Source organism: Pteronotus mesoamericanus, unplaced genomic scaffold (genome assembly GCF_021234165.1).
Source record: "Pteronotus mesoamericanus isolate MK-2021 breed Mesoamerican mustached bat unplaced genomic scaffold, CSHL_Meso_final contig_100, whole genome shotgun sequence".
In the NCBI taxonomy this organism is placed as follows: Eukaryota; Metazoa; Chordata; class Mammalia; order Chiroptera; family Mormoopidae; genus Pteronotus; species Pteronotus mesoamericanus.
The window spans coordinates 16203906-16219605 of NW_026554999.1; the positions used below are offsets into that span (position 1 = coordinate 16203906).

The window sequence follows — 15700 nt, forward strand, 5'->3', positions numbered from 1 at the left end:
AGCCTGTAGCCAGCCTCAGGCGCTGTGTCCTCATCCCCTCTTGTCCTGCAGGCCTAGCTCTCCAGGTGGGTAGGAAAATCATCTGCCAACTCCTCTTCTGCCACCTTGCAGGCCTGAAGGTGACCCTCTACATTGCAGCCCAGGCCTCCCCACCTCCAAGCCATCCTCAGACCCCACATTGGGCCCATTCCCATGTGTGATAGGTACTGTCTCTGTGCCAGGTTTTGGGGAGTGCTAGTCTTTCAGGGGGGCTAGGACCCTCAAATCCTGGGCTTTCAACAGTCCCTTATTCAAGGAATTAGAGGAGAACCACTGGGGCAAAGAGCTGGACTTACCCAAAACCCACAGTGAGCACCACACGCGCAAGGCCACACACAAGCACACATGCCTTGGCCACACACTTGTCCCCAGAAACATACTGAGCACCACAAAAAGATTAAAGTCCTGGAGGAAGTGGAGTCCACACCTCCCTTCAGGACTTGGCATTAGATGACAAATAGCTTGAGAGCACTTGGCAGAAGGGACCCAGGGACAACCGGCCAGCACGACCGGCCGGCTCCAGCGGCACCTTGGTAATGCTGCAGGTGTGGCCGGTTGATCCTCGCAGAGACAGTAAAGATTAAGAGGATCATAAGCTGCGTCCAGCGCTGCCCTGGAAGAAATCTCCTTGAGCCAGAACGGCCGCTGTAAGGGGAAGTTGCGGCAGCTCCTGAGTCAGACGGAGGGGAGAGGAGGCAGGAAGACAGACAGCGGAGACGGGGAGAGAGATAGGGACAGAGGGGGATCTCCAGGGCCAGGGAAAGGGAGAGGTTCACACAGAAAGAGGCAGAGGCACAGAGGGGCAGAGGAGAGAGAGGGAAGCAGAGGCTGCAGCTCAGTGTCCCAGGAGGCCACTCTCAGGCAGGAAGGCTGAGGCTGCCGGGGCCCTGCCTGGACTTGGGCTACGGCCCCCACAAGCTCCCCAATGGCTGTGGCTGCCTCCAAGAAGGAGCCTCCCAGCAGTTGGGGCCTGGGGGAGGAACAGACAGGTACGGCTTTCCTGGAGGTAAGATCTTGGCCCTTGGGGAGTGAGGTGTGCACCATGAAAAGAGACAGAGCAACTCAGGCCCAGCCCCACTGGAACCCCTGGCAAACCCAGAATCCTAGAAACACAGGGTCAGCAGAACCAGCGCAGGCCGACTGAGCTGAGAGGAAGAAGAGCAGAGAGAAGCACCCTTAGGGTGTGTCAGCAGAGGTCCCAGTGGTGTTGTCAAGAATGTTTCTGTGGGATAATGGGGCCTGGAGCCACCTGCAGAGAGGGAATGGCAGGTGGGACACGGAGGCAGAGCCTATACACTTGTTGCAAATTGGCCATAGAGGGAGGTGTGATGGCAGAAGCTGTGTGGATGTGGTGGGGCAGGGGTAGTATGAGGGGGAGACACTTTTCCAGATGGGAGAGGGAATGAGGGGTAAAGAGGGTCCGTGAAGAGGATGGAGGGATGTGCGAGCCCACCCTGGCCCAGCCCACCCTGTCCCCCAGGTGCGGGCCACCCCCTGCAGTGCCGCGTGTGTGGGGACAGCAGCAGCGGGAAGCACTACGGCGTCTACACTTGCAACGGCTGCAGTGGCTTCTTCAAGAGGAGTGTGAGGCGGAGGCTTATCTACAGGTGGGGGGCTGGACCCGCCAGCAGAGCTCCGGGAGGGTAGGGGTGTTCAGGGAAGAAAGGTACAGAGTGAACATGTACAGAGCCCGCCGTCCAATGCCTGAGTGGGACACTGACGCCTGGGGCACCCCTCTGCCTGCAGGTGCCAGGTGGGTGCAGGAATGTGCCCAGTGGACAAGGCCCACCGGAACCAGTGCCAGGCCTGTCGCCTGAGGAAGTGTTTGCAGGCAGGCATGAACCAGGATGGTGAGTCGGGTAGTCAACCCAAAGAGGGACGGCAGAGACATGGGGGCGCATGGTGGGTGGGGCGCCCTGACCCTTCTGCTTCCCCAGCTGTGCAGAATGAGCGTCAGCCACGCAGCACCGCCCAGGTCTGCCCTGACGGCGTGGAACCAAACAGGGAACCCCAGCTGGGGCCGCTGGTGGCTCTCCCAGCTCCAGCAGGGCCCAGCCCGCAGGGCCCCACCCCTGTGTCTGCAGCCAGAGCTCTGGGGACTGGGGCCCTCACACCTCTGGGCCATCACCACTTCATGGCAAGCCTGGTAACGGCTGAAACCTGTGCTAAGCTGGAGCCCGAGGATGGTAGGTGGGAGAAGGGCTTTTATCCTCACACTCAGGCCCCTGAGCAACCCCTGCCTCCTGCTGAAAAGCGGCGGCTTATGTCACAGCCTCTTCCTCCAACAGCTGATGAGAACATCGACGTCACCAGCAATGACCCTGAGTTCCCCGCATCCCCATATTCATCCTCTTCCCCCTGTGGTCTGGACAGCGTCCATGAGACGTCAGCTCGCCTGCTCTTCATGGCTGTCAAGTGGGCCAAGAACCTGCCTGTGTTCTCCAACCTACCCTTCCGGGATCAGGTATACCCACCAGGCGACCCCCTTAAGTCATCCAGGCTGGGGACACGTATGTGTCAATAGGTCAGGCTGCGTGTCTCATGATGACTGTTAGTGTTGTCACATCTCTGGGCAGAGGTTATGGCTGGGGCGAGCACCCAGGGGAAGATGATGGCCAGGACACACAGGGACCAGGGTCTTGAAGGTGGTGACTGCGGTCCCCGGGTCTCTTCTCCTCCTAGACAAAACCTCATGTCCTACAGACACATATGTGACAGGGTGGTCAGCATACCTTGAGAAGCATGAGTGGGCGGCTCTGGGACCCCTTGGAGCACAAAGGCCTCTGACTTCAGGGCTTGAGTTTTAGCCCAACCTTTTCAGCTCTGGGTGCTCCTTGGATTTCCCATGGGCGAGCCGACCAACCTGTCACGATAAATCCGGAGAAGGCACGTGGGGGGTCCAAGCCCCAAGCCAGGGTTTGGATCAGAAATCAGGGCTGTGTCTCCTGAGCATGCTCAACTTAAAGGGATCATGGGGTGTGTCCCCAAGGCCACCCACCTTCCCATAGCTCTAGGCTTCCTTAAATGTTCCAGGTGAGGCTCTGGATGGAACTCAGGCAGCCGGGCCAGATGGTACCAAATCCCAGAGCTCTGGGCCTCTGGCTAATGTCAGTAGGCCAGAAGAACAGTCTTTCCTGTCCTAGGGCACCCGCGAAGGTGGCAGAGGTTGCAAGCTGAGCCTGAGATGCTGTGGATCAGCCATCACTCTTCTTCCCTCCCTGAGCACAGGTGATCCTGCTGGAGGAGGCCTGGAGTGAACTCTTCCTCCTGGGAGCCATACAGTGGTCTCTGCCTCTGGACAGCTGCCCCCTCCTGGCCCCACCCGAGGCCGTGGCTGCTGGCACTTCCCAGGGCCGGCTGGGGCTGGCCAGTGCAGAGATGCGCTTTCTGCAGGAAACTATCTCACGGTTCCGGGCATTGGCGGTGGATCCCACGGAGTTCGCCTGCATGAAGGCCCTGGTTCTCTTTAAACCAGGTAGCTGAGTCTTTGTCCAACCAGAGAAGTAGCTGGGAACGAAGGATGGGCATTCCAATGACTTCCGTATACCTCTCACTTTCCCTCCAATAACCCGCACAGACCCAGATTGTGCAGACTTCTTCCCTGGGGGGGCAGGAGGAGAGAGGAGCAGGGCTGAGCGCCCCCCTCCTGAGGGCCTGGCTGACTGTGAGGAACAGGGCAGGCCAGGCCAGGAGCTCATCGCAGGCTGCTCCTCTCCAGAAACACAGGGCCTAAAGGATCCTGAGCACGTGGAGGCCTTGCAGGACCAGTCCCAGGTGATGCTGAGCCAGCACTGCGAGGCCCATCATCCTCGCCAGCCTGTGAGGTGACTCAACCTGCCTCCCTGCCCACCTGTCCCTCCACCTCTTCACTCCTTGCCCACCTGTCAGGCTCCGTCTCATCGGGGCTGCACTGATTAAACAGGACAAGGTTCTCAGGTCAACCAGCGTCTGCTGTGTGCCAGGCACAGCGCAAGGCCCCATGAGTGGGGACCAAAATGTGTGTAAGATGAAAGTGCTTTCCAGGGATGTCGGGCACTAGTGACCACACTCAAGGTGAGAACTGACTTCGTCAGGTACTGGGGGGGCTGTGTGGGTCTGAAGGAGGCAGAAACCCACTGGGGGCAAGCGTGCACAGCAGAACTGACAGGGCCTTTGTGGAGGCAGGGCTGGGCTTGCAAGGCAAGCTAAGGTCTAAATGAAAAGAAATCATCATTTACAAAGCGAGAGAGAGAGAAAGAGAGAGTTGAACTTGCATGTGTTCTTAGGACAAGAACCCAGTTTGGAAGGTGCGACAGATGGCTTCCCGTGAGAAGGCAGATTAGGTGAAAACAGCACCGTTCAGGACTTTGAAGGCCAACCAGGCCATATCTGATTGGCAGGCAGAGGGGAGCCTGCAGGTGCGAGCTCGCAGAGCTGGACTTCGTGTGGATTAGTGTAGCAGCAAATGCTGAGGACACTGCCATCCTCCAGGGGAGCCCATGAAGTCGGCTCCCTGGGGTGGAAAGAAAGCAGCAGAATTGAGTGTCTCCAGAAGCAGGAATGAGTTAGACTTGGCACTTGGGTGATGTAAGGGAAGAGGAGTTATCGGGAGAGGAGGTAGTCATGAAATAGAAAGAAAAATGAGGAGGCAAAGGTAGTTCTGAGGGAGCATGACAAGGTGTGATGGAGGTACAGAGGGGCATCCTCTAGGATGCCCTTGTATAGCCATGTGCACAGACAACAGCCTGGCCCCTGCTGGGTCTGGGCAGGCTGCGAGTGTGGCTGTGGAGGTGAGGGGGGCAGGGGCTCTGGGCCGGTCCAGCTTGGCCCAGCACCACCAGCAGATACAGTGTAGCCTCAGCAAGGTCGGAGCACTTGGCCTCCAGGAATCTACTGGCCATTTCAGACGATATTACCTGATTATCTTGGGGCTCACAACAGTCCCCTCAAAGAATTAAGCTAACATGGACACACTCAACCACCTCCACTCTGACAAATGGTCACAAGAAGACGTAACTTCCCTTGGAAGAGAATCAAAGCATACTAGGCATATGCCACTTTGCACGGGAAGAGCACTCTTTCAAGACTCGACATAGCAGCCTGAGAATGACCATCGCAGTCAGCAGACAGCAGAAGCCCTCCTTGGCTGAGTTTCTGTTGGGATCAGCCTCCAGAAATGTCCAGGCATATTGGTTTTCTATCAAATTTCAAAATTCTGGTTGTGATTTCCTACATCATTTCTATGGCAGTTCAGTACCAACCGAGAGCGAGAGAGCAACCTGGAGTTCTCTAAGAGCTGCTGGCACAGTGACCACGCTGCAGTTTTTAAAAACTGCAATACCCAGGAAGAAAGACAATTTCCACCATAACTCAAATACACACTGACAGTGAAACGAAATCCCACCAAACCATACCTGCCCTCACTTGGTGTAATTCACTCTGATATTTGTGTGTGTGTGTGTGTTTTAAAAGACTAGTTGTGACCTACCAGTGGATCAATGCCTGCAGTGTGGAAAATCAATTTCTCTACCTGGCTTCACACTTGTTTCCTCCTGATTCTCCTTAGTTCAGAAACACAGAAGCAGGGAAGGCACAGGGATGGGGACAACCGCTCAGTGCCACTCCGTTGCACTCGCAGGAGAAAGCAATCTTGGATGAGTGGCAGGCAGGAAGCCTTCCCACAGACCCCGCGGAGGAAGCTGATCACGCAGTGGCCTCCCTTGGGAGTGGCCTTCTGGACACAGGCCCTGACGCAGGCTGTCAGGCCTCCTACGCAAGGAAGGTCCCATCCCCCGTCTGTCCTTTGGGGCTTTCCCTTCCCGCCGGCTCTGCACTGGGGAACTCTGCTTGGCAAATGGCTCTTATTTTAAACTGCTTGTTTAAATTACTTGTTTTCTGGATAAGTATCTTAGCCATAAATTATTCTACTTAAGAATATTTTCACTAATGGCCACTCTGCCATCCTAGGTGGCTTACAGAGGGGAACTTACATTCTTTTCAAATATATAGTATTAATTATCATAATAATTGTACATATTATTAATATAAAGAACTTCTCACTTTATAATCTTTATACATAACAAATTTTCAGCACACTCCTCAACTAAATATATGGGAGGGGGACACATGGGCCAGGGGCCAGGGAGGGCAACCACTCCAGTGAACGGGGCCTTCTCCGCAAATCCCCCTTACTCACCCTGGGTCCCTCTTGCCCACTCCTCCCTGCTCCCTCCTTTCCCAGGAGGGCACTGCCCCAGCACTTGTGCTCAGGTGCTGATAATAGAACTGACGGTGCCCTCTTTCCTGTTCAGGTTTGGGAAATTGCTCCTGCTCCTCCCATCTCTGAGGTTTATCACTTCTGAACGCGTGGAGCTCCTTTTCTTCCGCAAGACCATAGGGAACACTCCAATGGAGAAGCTCCTCTGTGATATGTTCAAAAACTAATGCAGATGGAACTAAAATGGGTATAGCCACTTTGGAAAACAATCTACTGAAATGAAACATTGGCCTGCCCTGTGACTCAGTAATTCTACCTGCACCTAGCAGAACTGTCCACCACAATATAAGAATATTAATGGCAGCTTTATTCATAATAGCCCAAACTGTAGAATGGGTTAACAAATTGTAGTATAGTCATATAATGTTAAACAGAAATAAAAAAGAATAAACCACCAATACATGTGAAAACATGGATAAATTTCACAGACATGAAAGTTGAAGAGAACCAGCCAGGAACAAGTCCTGCTTACGTTCCAGAACAGGCGAGGCTGACTGCTGGTGACCGCAGCTGACACGGCGCTGTCCGGAGTAGGAGGCGGGATGATTGGGAAGGGACCCGTGGGGGCCTTCTGGTGTGTTAGAGATGGTCTTTATTTTGACCTGGGAGGTGGTTTCACAAATTCATTCATTCATAAAAATTATTTAAGCTGTGTCTTTAGGATCTGTGCACATCACTGTTTCATGTTAGATCTCAATGAAAAAAGTGGAAACACAAAAACAGAAAAGGAATGTGGCCAGAGCTCTTCCTTTGAGGCTCTCACAGAGGAAGTTTCCCAGCCCACGTCAGCATCCAGGTGAAATCAGTTCAAGGCCCCTGAAAAACCTCCCACAGGATTCAACAGCCCAGCTTCCCTCCAGACAGCGCCCCACCCTCCCATGGCTTCTCTTCCTCTTTCTCCTGCTTATCCTTCCTCACTTCTCCATAAACAAAGGGGAGCACCATCCATCTCAACACAAGGCAGGTATAGGCACTTTTTGTGAAGGGGAATCACCATCATTTCTTAATTCCTTATGGAGGACGAAACTCAGATGAACCTCATACCCTTGTCAAAGACAGACCCAGAAGACTAGGAAATAATAACAATAATAAAAAGTTAACATATATCAGGCACTTTATATACCAGGCAATGAAGTGAGCACTGATCATGCATTGTTATTTAATCCTCCCATTAACTCTCGGGGAGGAACCAATCATCCCCTTTTGTAAATGGAAAAACTGGAGGCTTAGAGAGGACTCAAAATTTGCTGCGACTCTACTTAACTAGCTCAGCTCTGGCACTGTCCCCTCCCCGCACCCCCTCTACACCTAGGAGCTTGTTGCATTTTCTGTCTTCAAAGAAATGCTCAAAGAAGGAAAAGGTCATGTGAGAAATCAGTAAAATCCTTGGGGTTTCCTTGCACTTTAGCCTCCGCACATGTTCTCCCAGCTGACAGAGATATCCTGCCCTGATGGAGGTTCAGAACACTCTGATCTGGAAATGACAATAGCGACGTTGGTGCCCAGAGAGGAAAGAGTACTGCAAATCCTGTCCAGCTTAAGCCCTTCCAAAATAAGCACTCAAACTACTTGAGACTCTTCATCTAAAAGCATATGTGCCCTCAGTTATTTGGGTCATTTAACATCTATGCCATTACACTAAAGACCTATTTATAGAAAGCCTGAGCAAAGGAGCTTCAGCAGGAAACAGGGTTGAAATGTGACCAGATAGGTACATTCATCCTACAGCCTCACTTTTGAGAATGTAAGACTGCAAAAGCCACCTGCTGAAATTCACAAAGTGTGTCTCGGATATGGGAGCACAGCAGTTTTATGTTGGAAAAGAGATTGTCCAAGATCTCCAGGAGGAAGTCTGGGAGAGTCAGAGGAGGTACGTAAGCTGGATTGCGGTCAACCTGGTGTCAATACCACTGCCTGCTACAGTCTTGTGTTCATTGCAAAGATTCCAAGATCTGTATTTCCCAGGATCCCTTCCCCCATGAGCTACTGAGGGAAGGAGGGCAGCACATGAGGTCTGGAAGATAAGCAGAAGCCATTATTCTGCGGAGGCAGTTGCAGCTGGGTGTGTAGGAAAACAGATTTTCCAGGGGCCTTCTTTGGAACTGCAGTGGTCCCCAGGAAAGCTGCTGAGAACTTTGGAACTTTTGGCTGAGATCTGTGCTGTTCTCGACCTGTGTTTTCCCAGTTCTTCTAATGTTCATGTTAAGTCCCTAATTCCTATATTAAGTCCTTCTCATTTGGAATATATAGAGAGAGGCTTCTGTTTTCCTAATACAATGCAGCTCTCAGTGGATCCCAGGATTTATTCAACCTTTTACTATAACTTCGCCCCACTGACAGTCGAATGGGTAACAGGTCTTTCATTGCATTTAGGGCTCTTGCTAGGGAAGAAGGTACTATGAAAACTTTTTTTTTTTTTTTGTCCTCAATGCCAGAAATGTCTTTGGTTATGAAATACACAAGAGGTAGTCTTTGGGGTAGCCTATTTGGCCCTTTCTTTTCAGCTAGTTTTCATATTCTTATTTCAAGGTCAAAAGGCAGAGAGACTCAAAGATGCCAGGAAACACCCTTCAAATAAACATAGCCTGAGAGTGGAGCCCGGATCTTAGGGGTGACTAGTCTCCCTAGATGTCATTTTCCCGACTCGAATGCAAACACCACAGGGGTGGGGAGTTTGGTTTTGTTCACCAGTGTACCCCAAGGAGAGGTGCACAGCAGTACCTATGAGTGCTCACTAAGTAGTTCTTGAATAAATGGATAAATGCCAACACAGAACTGGGAAGTGACACACTTCTCGACCAGGTGTGCGGGATGCCTACAGGATTAAACAGATATCACATGTGTCTTATCTCCTCTTGTGGTTATGGTCCTGGTCTAAGACACCGTACTGCTGCCCAATATATGATAAAGAACAATTTTTTTAAAAAATCAAAGCTCTTGTCTCTTTATAACTTGTATCTCCTTACAACTTCATGCTCTTGTCTTCATAGAAGTTTGTTGTAAATTCAGTAATCACAGAAACAAGTTTTAAAAAAGACATTTCCAGGTCTTATTTGACAAATTAAGGAAGTTTAAAGAAACAATTCACTACAATTCATTTTGATGTAATTTAATGCAAAAATGTAAATTAAAACTTTAGGAAGAAATGGGAAGGATAATCTTAGAGTTTAAAAACTGAATGAATATACTGTTAGGGAAAAATGCAAAAATTTTTTTTCCATTTCACCTTAGACTTGGTTTGGCACTTGGGTAACCCTGATCCACTCACACACTCATCCAGCAACCAAGTGATGGCACCTATTGTTAGGTGCTAGGGATCTAAAAGTCAGCAAGAGTGTGAGTCAGTCTCACTAGATGAGAGGCTGACATCAAAGTTTTTTGATGCCATAAATACTGGGAGCTGTTGAGAACAGAAGACATCTAACCAAGTTCAGGGGGGTGGAGTAATTTCCAAGTAGACCAGAGAGTCTGTAGAAGCTACCCAGAGAAGTAAACCTGGGAGGAGAACTCATTTCTGTATAGGAAAACTAACATCCAGAAAGGGCAAATGACTTTCCCAAAATCACGCGATGTGGTGGCAGAACAAAAAGGGAAAATGAGGTTTGAATTCCTGAGCCTGCTATCAGCAGACATTGCTACTTCCTCATGGCCTTTTTGGTTAGGACCCTAGTGTAGATTTATTGCCTTCCCTGCCCAGCTAGTCCTAAACTCATTCAGTGAAGTCTTGACAGCTAACAGCTAGCACCCATTACAGTAAACTAACAGCTGAGATCTCGCCTTTACTTGAATTCAGCTGAGTTCCAGTAACTACTATTTCTGCACTTTGTCGATCGTGGTCTCAGTCCCTTCCTTTAAAAAAAAAAACAGTTTAATAAAAATCATTTTTGTTCCTTGAGATCAGGTTGGAGTGCATTAGGATGGGAGCCAAGATGGTCAGAAAACAAACCACACGTATTGCGGCTTCTGGAAGCTTTTGTTCTTTAATGAGCCATTGGAGTGATTTGTTCAAGCTGCTTGTGTAGCCATACAGTACATATTTTGAATGACACAAACTGGACTTTATACAGATAATGTCTTGCTCCCCACGGCCCCCCCAGAAAACCCAAAAAGAAATTACAAAGTGCTTGTTGATTGTTATCAGGAATGTAATCAGTTCCATGGGTGAGATAAATCATTCTTCTTAGAGAATTATTCTGTTTAACAGTAAAATATTATATTTCACAGGATATGTCCTTTTACAATACATAGTCATTTAAAAATTTACACTCAGCATACTTATAAATTATTTAAATCCATTAAAATAATATAATACTAATCTGTAGTACACACCTTTGCCCTAGTAAATACAATTACGTGGTTCAAAAGGTGCAACTTCAATATGGCCTATGAGGGCTGGTAAATAGGTATTAAGTATGGATGGGTAGCAAGGTGACAGGCCCTTCGGTGGGGCGTTTTTTTTTAAAGTTTCAACCAAGAGACCAAAAAAACCAAACAGATCATGTCCACACTCATCATTCTGCTGTTACCATTTCACACCCAATCAAATGTGGGAGCTGTTTCAGAGAAAAGTGGTTAAAAGTATTTTAGGACATAGAAAGACAGAGGACTCCCACAAATACCAAGAAATTTTACCACCAAGACTAGCATGGTGTTGGGGACAGTGCTGGACAGTTGTCACAAAATTATGGGTGACATCAACATGTTTGTCAACACAGACTGATGCATGCCCCATGTCCAGCTCCCTATCAAGGGAAAAGAAGGAGAGGGAATAGGAGGATGCAGCCTGGACTGTGTTTCTTTTTAAAATTAAAACCCTCGTGGCTTTGAACACATCCTGAGAACACTTCCTTCTCTCTAGTTCACCTAAGTGCTTGTGAAAAATACACATTCATTAACTTTAGTTTAAAAAACCAAGGCCCACAGGCACTGAAGTGGGCTTATGGCACCTTGCTGGACCTCCTCTTTTCAGCAAGTTTCTGGGATCCCGTCTTTGACAGTGAACGCAACCGTGATACAACAGAGAAGTGGCCACTAACCTCCCAGCAGAGGTTAGTGAAGAACTGCAGCTGGTTTCTGAAGAGTGAGAGGCAGGACTCCGGCATGCCATTGCCTGACCTCGGTCCCTCTGCTTCTGCAAAGCTCCTACAAGGAGCATCTCCCTTTGTGTTTTCAGAAGCCCAGGGTGGCAAAAACACTAAACTGGCAGGAATCAAGTACAAAGTCCATTATAAACTAAGAATGTCACCTTCCTGAACCCTTCCTGTATTTGCTATTGAAGTCATCTGCTTCACTTTGTGGAACCCAATGTGATCCCAAATTAGACTTCTCTGCTGCCATCACATTTTTCATGATAAGGGATATGTTGGCTTTAAATGGGCAGAATTGAAATCCAGGCTTTGTCTGGGGCTGGGAAGGTGTGAGAGGAACAGAATGTGCTTCATTTTGGAGCATGAGCTCTGAGTGTGGGGCTGCCCAGCTGCTGCCATGCAAGCATTTTCTGAGATCAGAGAAAACAGGCAAAGGAGAAGCAATGGAAATACAAATGTGACACTTACTAAGGTTAAATAGCTTACTCGTAAGTGATTGCAATGCATGCAGCATCACTGCGTGGTGACATAACCTGAACCAGGGAGAGGATCAGTTAAGATCGAATGGGAGATAGGACGCTTGATTCTGACAGTTTTTAAAGAGTAATGGTGTCAACTCTTTCTCAGGTCAATACCTATTATCCCACAAGAAAATGGCTTTTCTTCCTTCAAAGGGAGGGTCTTGGACTCGCTCTCCATTCCTGCCATTGGATGGATCTCTCCTCCCCATCACCCTTCATTCTGGCAGCTTATTAAATGACTAGAAATCCACAAATCTAGTAACTGAAAAACAAATGTCTTTTATTTAATTTTATCCAAATTCAGGTTTCAGGTCCCTGAGAAAAATTATAAAGTCTCTTAACATCCATTGCCGAGTTCTATAAAGTGTCCTATTGAGTAGTTTTTTTAACTGCCACAAACTTATTTTGCAAACAGCAACAACAAAAAAACCCACAAAGATTTAGAAGGAGAACATATGCCAAGATGTATTCTCCAGGCCATTCCTCTGGCCAAAGGAATTAGCCAACAGGAACGACCTCCTTTTTGTGCAGTACTGACCGGTGCCTGGCAGGTGAAGAGCAGCCCTCATGCGCGGCAGAGCACACTGCTCGCCTGGGGACACTGGAACAGGCGTGCGGACCGCAGGGGCCCTGCGGCAGCAGCAATCCCACTTTGACACACCCATGCTGAGGGTCTGGGTTTTCCTTCAGGAGATTTTCCAAAATTCAGGTTTTTAAAGGCTTTACATTTGATACTCCTCAGGACAGTATGGACACGGTGGCAGATGTCTGTGGGATCTAAAATGGAACATTTACTATCATGGTTCTGGAGACTTACAAAGATTCCTTTCCCCAGCACATCTCGGAACCCAAACCAGGGACAGGCAAGACTCCTTCCTGCTACCTTTTGCTGCCACTCAGAACAATGCTCTAAGTCTCAGCTCTGGGGCTCGACAGCCACCACTGAGGCAGTGGCACGAAGTTCAGTGTTGTGTAACAGGAAAGACTCTGCCTTGATATAAATGTTAATATTTCCAATCAAGGAAGCATGAATAACCAAAATTCAGGTTTCAGATGGTAAAGGCTCTTTTTTAGAACAGTGCATGTGGTAGTTAGACAAGATGCATTTAGTAACTTTAAAAATAAACATTTTCACATACTTATCTCAAGAAAGGGTATCATGTTTCATTTTCCATATATTATAAATAGCAAAAACAGATTTCTAATCCCACGGACAATGCTAAGAAGCTTAAAATGCTATTATAACTCAGGTGTTTGGAGACACCTAGTGGTGAAAGACAGTCTGACTTATCCCCTCAACACAGGGATGCGTGGCTCTCACCTCCCTGTCCAATGATCCAGAATCTGGGGGAAGAAATTCCATGGGAGGAGGGAAGCATACGGTTAAAAGGAAATATGCATACTATACATAAATATTTACATTAAACTTCAGTAACCAGATATTAACAAAAGTAGTTTCAAGTAGTCCTTGATATTTAAAAAAGTCTATGTAATACTGATGATCTGAGGAAAAGAAGATAAAAGTTAGATGGATCATCTGAAAAACTTCTCTTATTTTTTGGCAGCTTTCTGTAACACTCATGCAGTATTTTGTGTGAATGTTTTGAGAGAAGTGATTAAATCATCATTTGTCTTGAGTGTGTGGTTGAAATCTACCAGCAGCTGGATATGTGATCTTTAGTTTATCTATACAAAGAGAAAAGCCTGGATGGATTAGGGTGAAGCCCTCATGTTTAGGGATCACCGTTAACTCTGGGACATTTGAAAAAAATAGAGAAACCTGATCCTAGGACCAGGGATTATGATAACAGTGTGGCTACTGAAACTTCAGCCCATGCAATATATTTGGCAGAAACTAACTAGGAGTTACACCAGCACTGATTATTATTACACATCAAACATCATCAAAAAACAAAACATGTACTCCCTTCTTCATTGTGTAACCAGGGGTCTGAGACATGCTCTGATGGAAACAATTGCTTTTTTACTTTTTCCAGAATACAACATGAAGTCTTTTTCAAAAATCTTAAAATAGAGGGCTCAGGCTTTTTGTTTATAAATTCTTGGGGAAAAAAGTATATTCTACCCCAGCTCCTAACTATCCCAAAATGAACCCAATGGCTTTGTTTTCATAGTTAAGAAAGATTTGTATATTTTCCTCATATGTCAGAAATCAATGGATCCTTCAGGCCCGCAATGTGCTCCCCAGTTCTACACCCACCCCTGGAAAGGGAAATGAGGATGTAAGAGAGGTGACTACGAAGGCTTCCACAACTGACTCAAATCCCCAGGCCTGAGCCAAGTGGCTTTGTTAGTGAAATCTCTAGTCTAATACAGCAGCCAAGGCACAGCTGGCTCCATCCCCAACAGGCTTCAGAGAGGCCTTTCCCCTTCAGCATGAGGCCCAGGAATTCAGCACACAAGGTCTCAGCTGTATGCTTGGGCAAGAGGCAGGAGGACCTCACTTAGGCTGGACTACTGTGGATGAAGTGATACAAAGGGGCCCCAAAGATGAGATGTGTCTACCACTCTGCAGCCATGAAGGGACACACATCTGCCAGTTCAAACCATAAATTCATTATTTCCAAAGAGAGCTGGCTGTTGGGTGGAGCTGCAGTCCGGGGGGTCCACAGTTTTCCTGCGACTAGACACCACTGTCCCCTCTGGGGTCTCTTTGGTTTTCTGAGGTGAGCTTTTCACATTCTTTAATTTTTGTTTGCCCTTTTCGGGGTTGAAGGTTCCTCTGCTGATGAACTGAGGCTTGTCTTCCAGGGATTTGGCCTGACCCAATGGCCCCTCTACTCCCAGAGCCTCACCAGCTGAGGCAGCTCGGTAGAATGGAGATTTAGAATAAATCTGGAATCGTTTCCTGGTCCCATGAGAAGATGCAGTGTTAGATGAACAAAAAGAAGAGACTGCAGAGTCCACTGAATCCAAAGAGTCATGCTGCTTTTTGAGCTGCTTTCTCAACTTGCCAGAAGGTTCAGGCTTGCCAGCTGCCTTCAGGGAGCTCAGGGTTAAGCTTCTCTCTAATGCAGAAAAGAGACCAACGCTGTAAAAACAGTTCCGCCTAAAGCAAATTGTCCTGTAATGAATAGGTGTCACCATTCACATGTGAAATTAGGTGGGCTAGGAATGGAGGTGCACACTCGTAACTCAAAAAGAGCTCACCATCCATTTCTACGTATATTATTTCAGAGTCGACCCCAAGGGAGTCTGGAATTTGACTATGCCTTTAGGACAGGCCTACAGCTGTCACTATCATTTAAAAAACTACCCACGCTTAGAAAATGGATCGTGGGTCAGTAAGACAATATTGGTGTGATTACTGGCTTTACTCTGTGGTAAACTGAACGCAGGAGAAAACATTAAATTACTAAAAAGCTGCATTACATTGAAGGTTTCATCTAATAATTTAGATGAAAGCTTCACAAGATCAGTATATTTCAACTCCTTATGACTCTGTCACGTTTTCATGTAAGGTCAAGCATTCTGGATAGGAACTTTGTCTTAGTTTGGGAATCCTCAATCGTCCTTTGCATTAACATGTTCATTTACCTGATTTCTCAGAGACTGCACCTTCAGACTCAATATTCAAGTTTTCTGAGCTATCAGCAGTCCCAATGGAGGCCTCAGACTCAAGGGTTTCGTCATCAGAGGCACGGGGTTCCAGTACAAGCATCTCAAATGTTAGCTCCTCCCTGTAAGATACAATCAAGAAACCCATTAGTATTTGATAAGGGGACGGGAGGCAATAGGAGAAGAGACCTTCCATAAAAGTCAGGGACTTAAGTGGC

The 15700-nt window shown here is 48.0% G+C and overlaps 2 protein-coding genes across 10 annotated transcripts in view; one reads left to right on the plus strand and one right to left on the minus strand.

Moving 5' to 3' along the window:
- The first annotated feature begins 964 nt into the window (after positions 1 to 964).
- NR2E3 (nuclear receptor subfamily 2 group E member 3) lies at positions 965 to 6462 on the plus strand. The gene is made up of 8 exons (XM_054583266.1): positions 965 to 1028; positions 1520 to 1646; positions 1786 to 1889; positions 1977 to 2225; positions 2328 to 2503; positions 3268 to 3514; positions 3758 to 3863; positions 6330 to 6462. The coding sequence occupies exons 1-8, from the start codon at positions 965 to 967 to the stop codon at positions 6460 to 6462; spliced, it is 1206 nt and encodes a 401-aa protein (XP_054439241.1).
- Positions 6463 to 13133: 6671 nt separating this feature from the next.
- Positions 13134 to 15700, minus strand: part of MYO9A (myosin IXA) — a 290265-nt gene continuing 287698 nt past the window's right edge. For all 9 annotated transcript variants that reach the window (XM_054562050.1, XM_054562278.1, XM_054561989.1 and 6 more), the window contains 2 exons: positions 15462 to 15604; positions 13134 to 14932 (listed from right to left, as the gene is read on the minus strand). In XM_054562050.1, the coding sequence (XP_054418025.1) occupies positions 14466 to 14932; positions 15462 to 15604 (610 nt within the window). In that variant the 3' untranslated portion in view covers positions 13134 to 14465. The remainder of the gene's footprint in view (positions 14933 to 15461; positions 15605 to 15700) is intronic.

Coding starts and splice junctions, on each gene's coding strand:
- NR2E3 (XM_054583266.1), top strand. CDS start 965: ATGGCTGTGGCTGCCTCCAAGAAGGAGCCTCCCAGCAGTTGGGGCCTG. Junction 2,226..2,327: donor TAAGCTGGAGCCCGAGGATG/GTAGGTGGGAGA, acceptor TTCCTCCAACAG/CTGATGAGAACATCGACGTC. Junction 2,504..3,267: donor ACCTACCCTTCCGGGATCAG/GTATACCCACCA, acceptor CCCTGAGCACAG/GTGATCCTGCTGGAGGAGGC.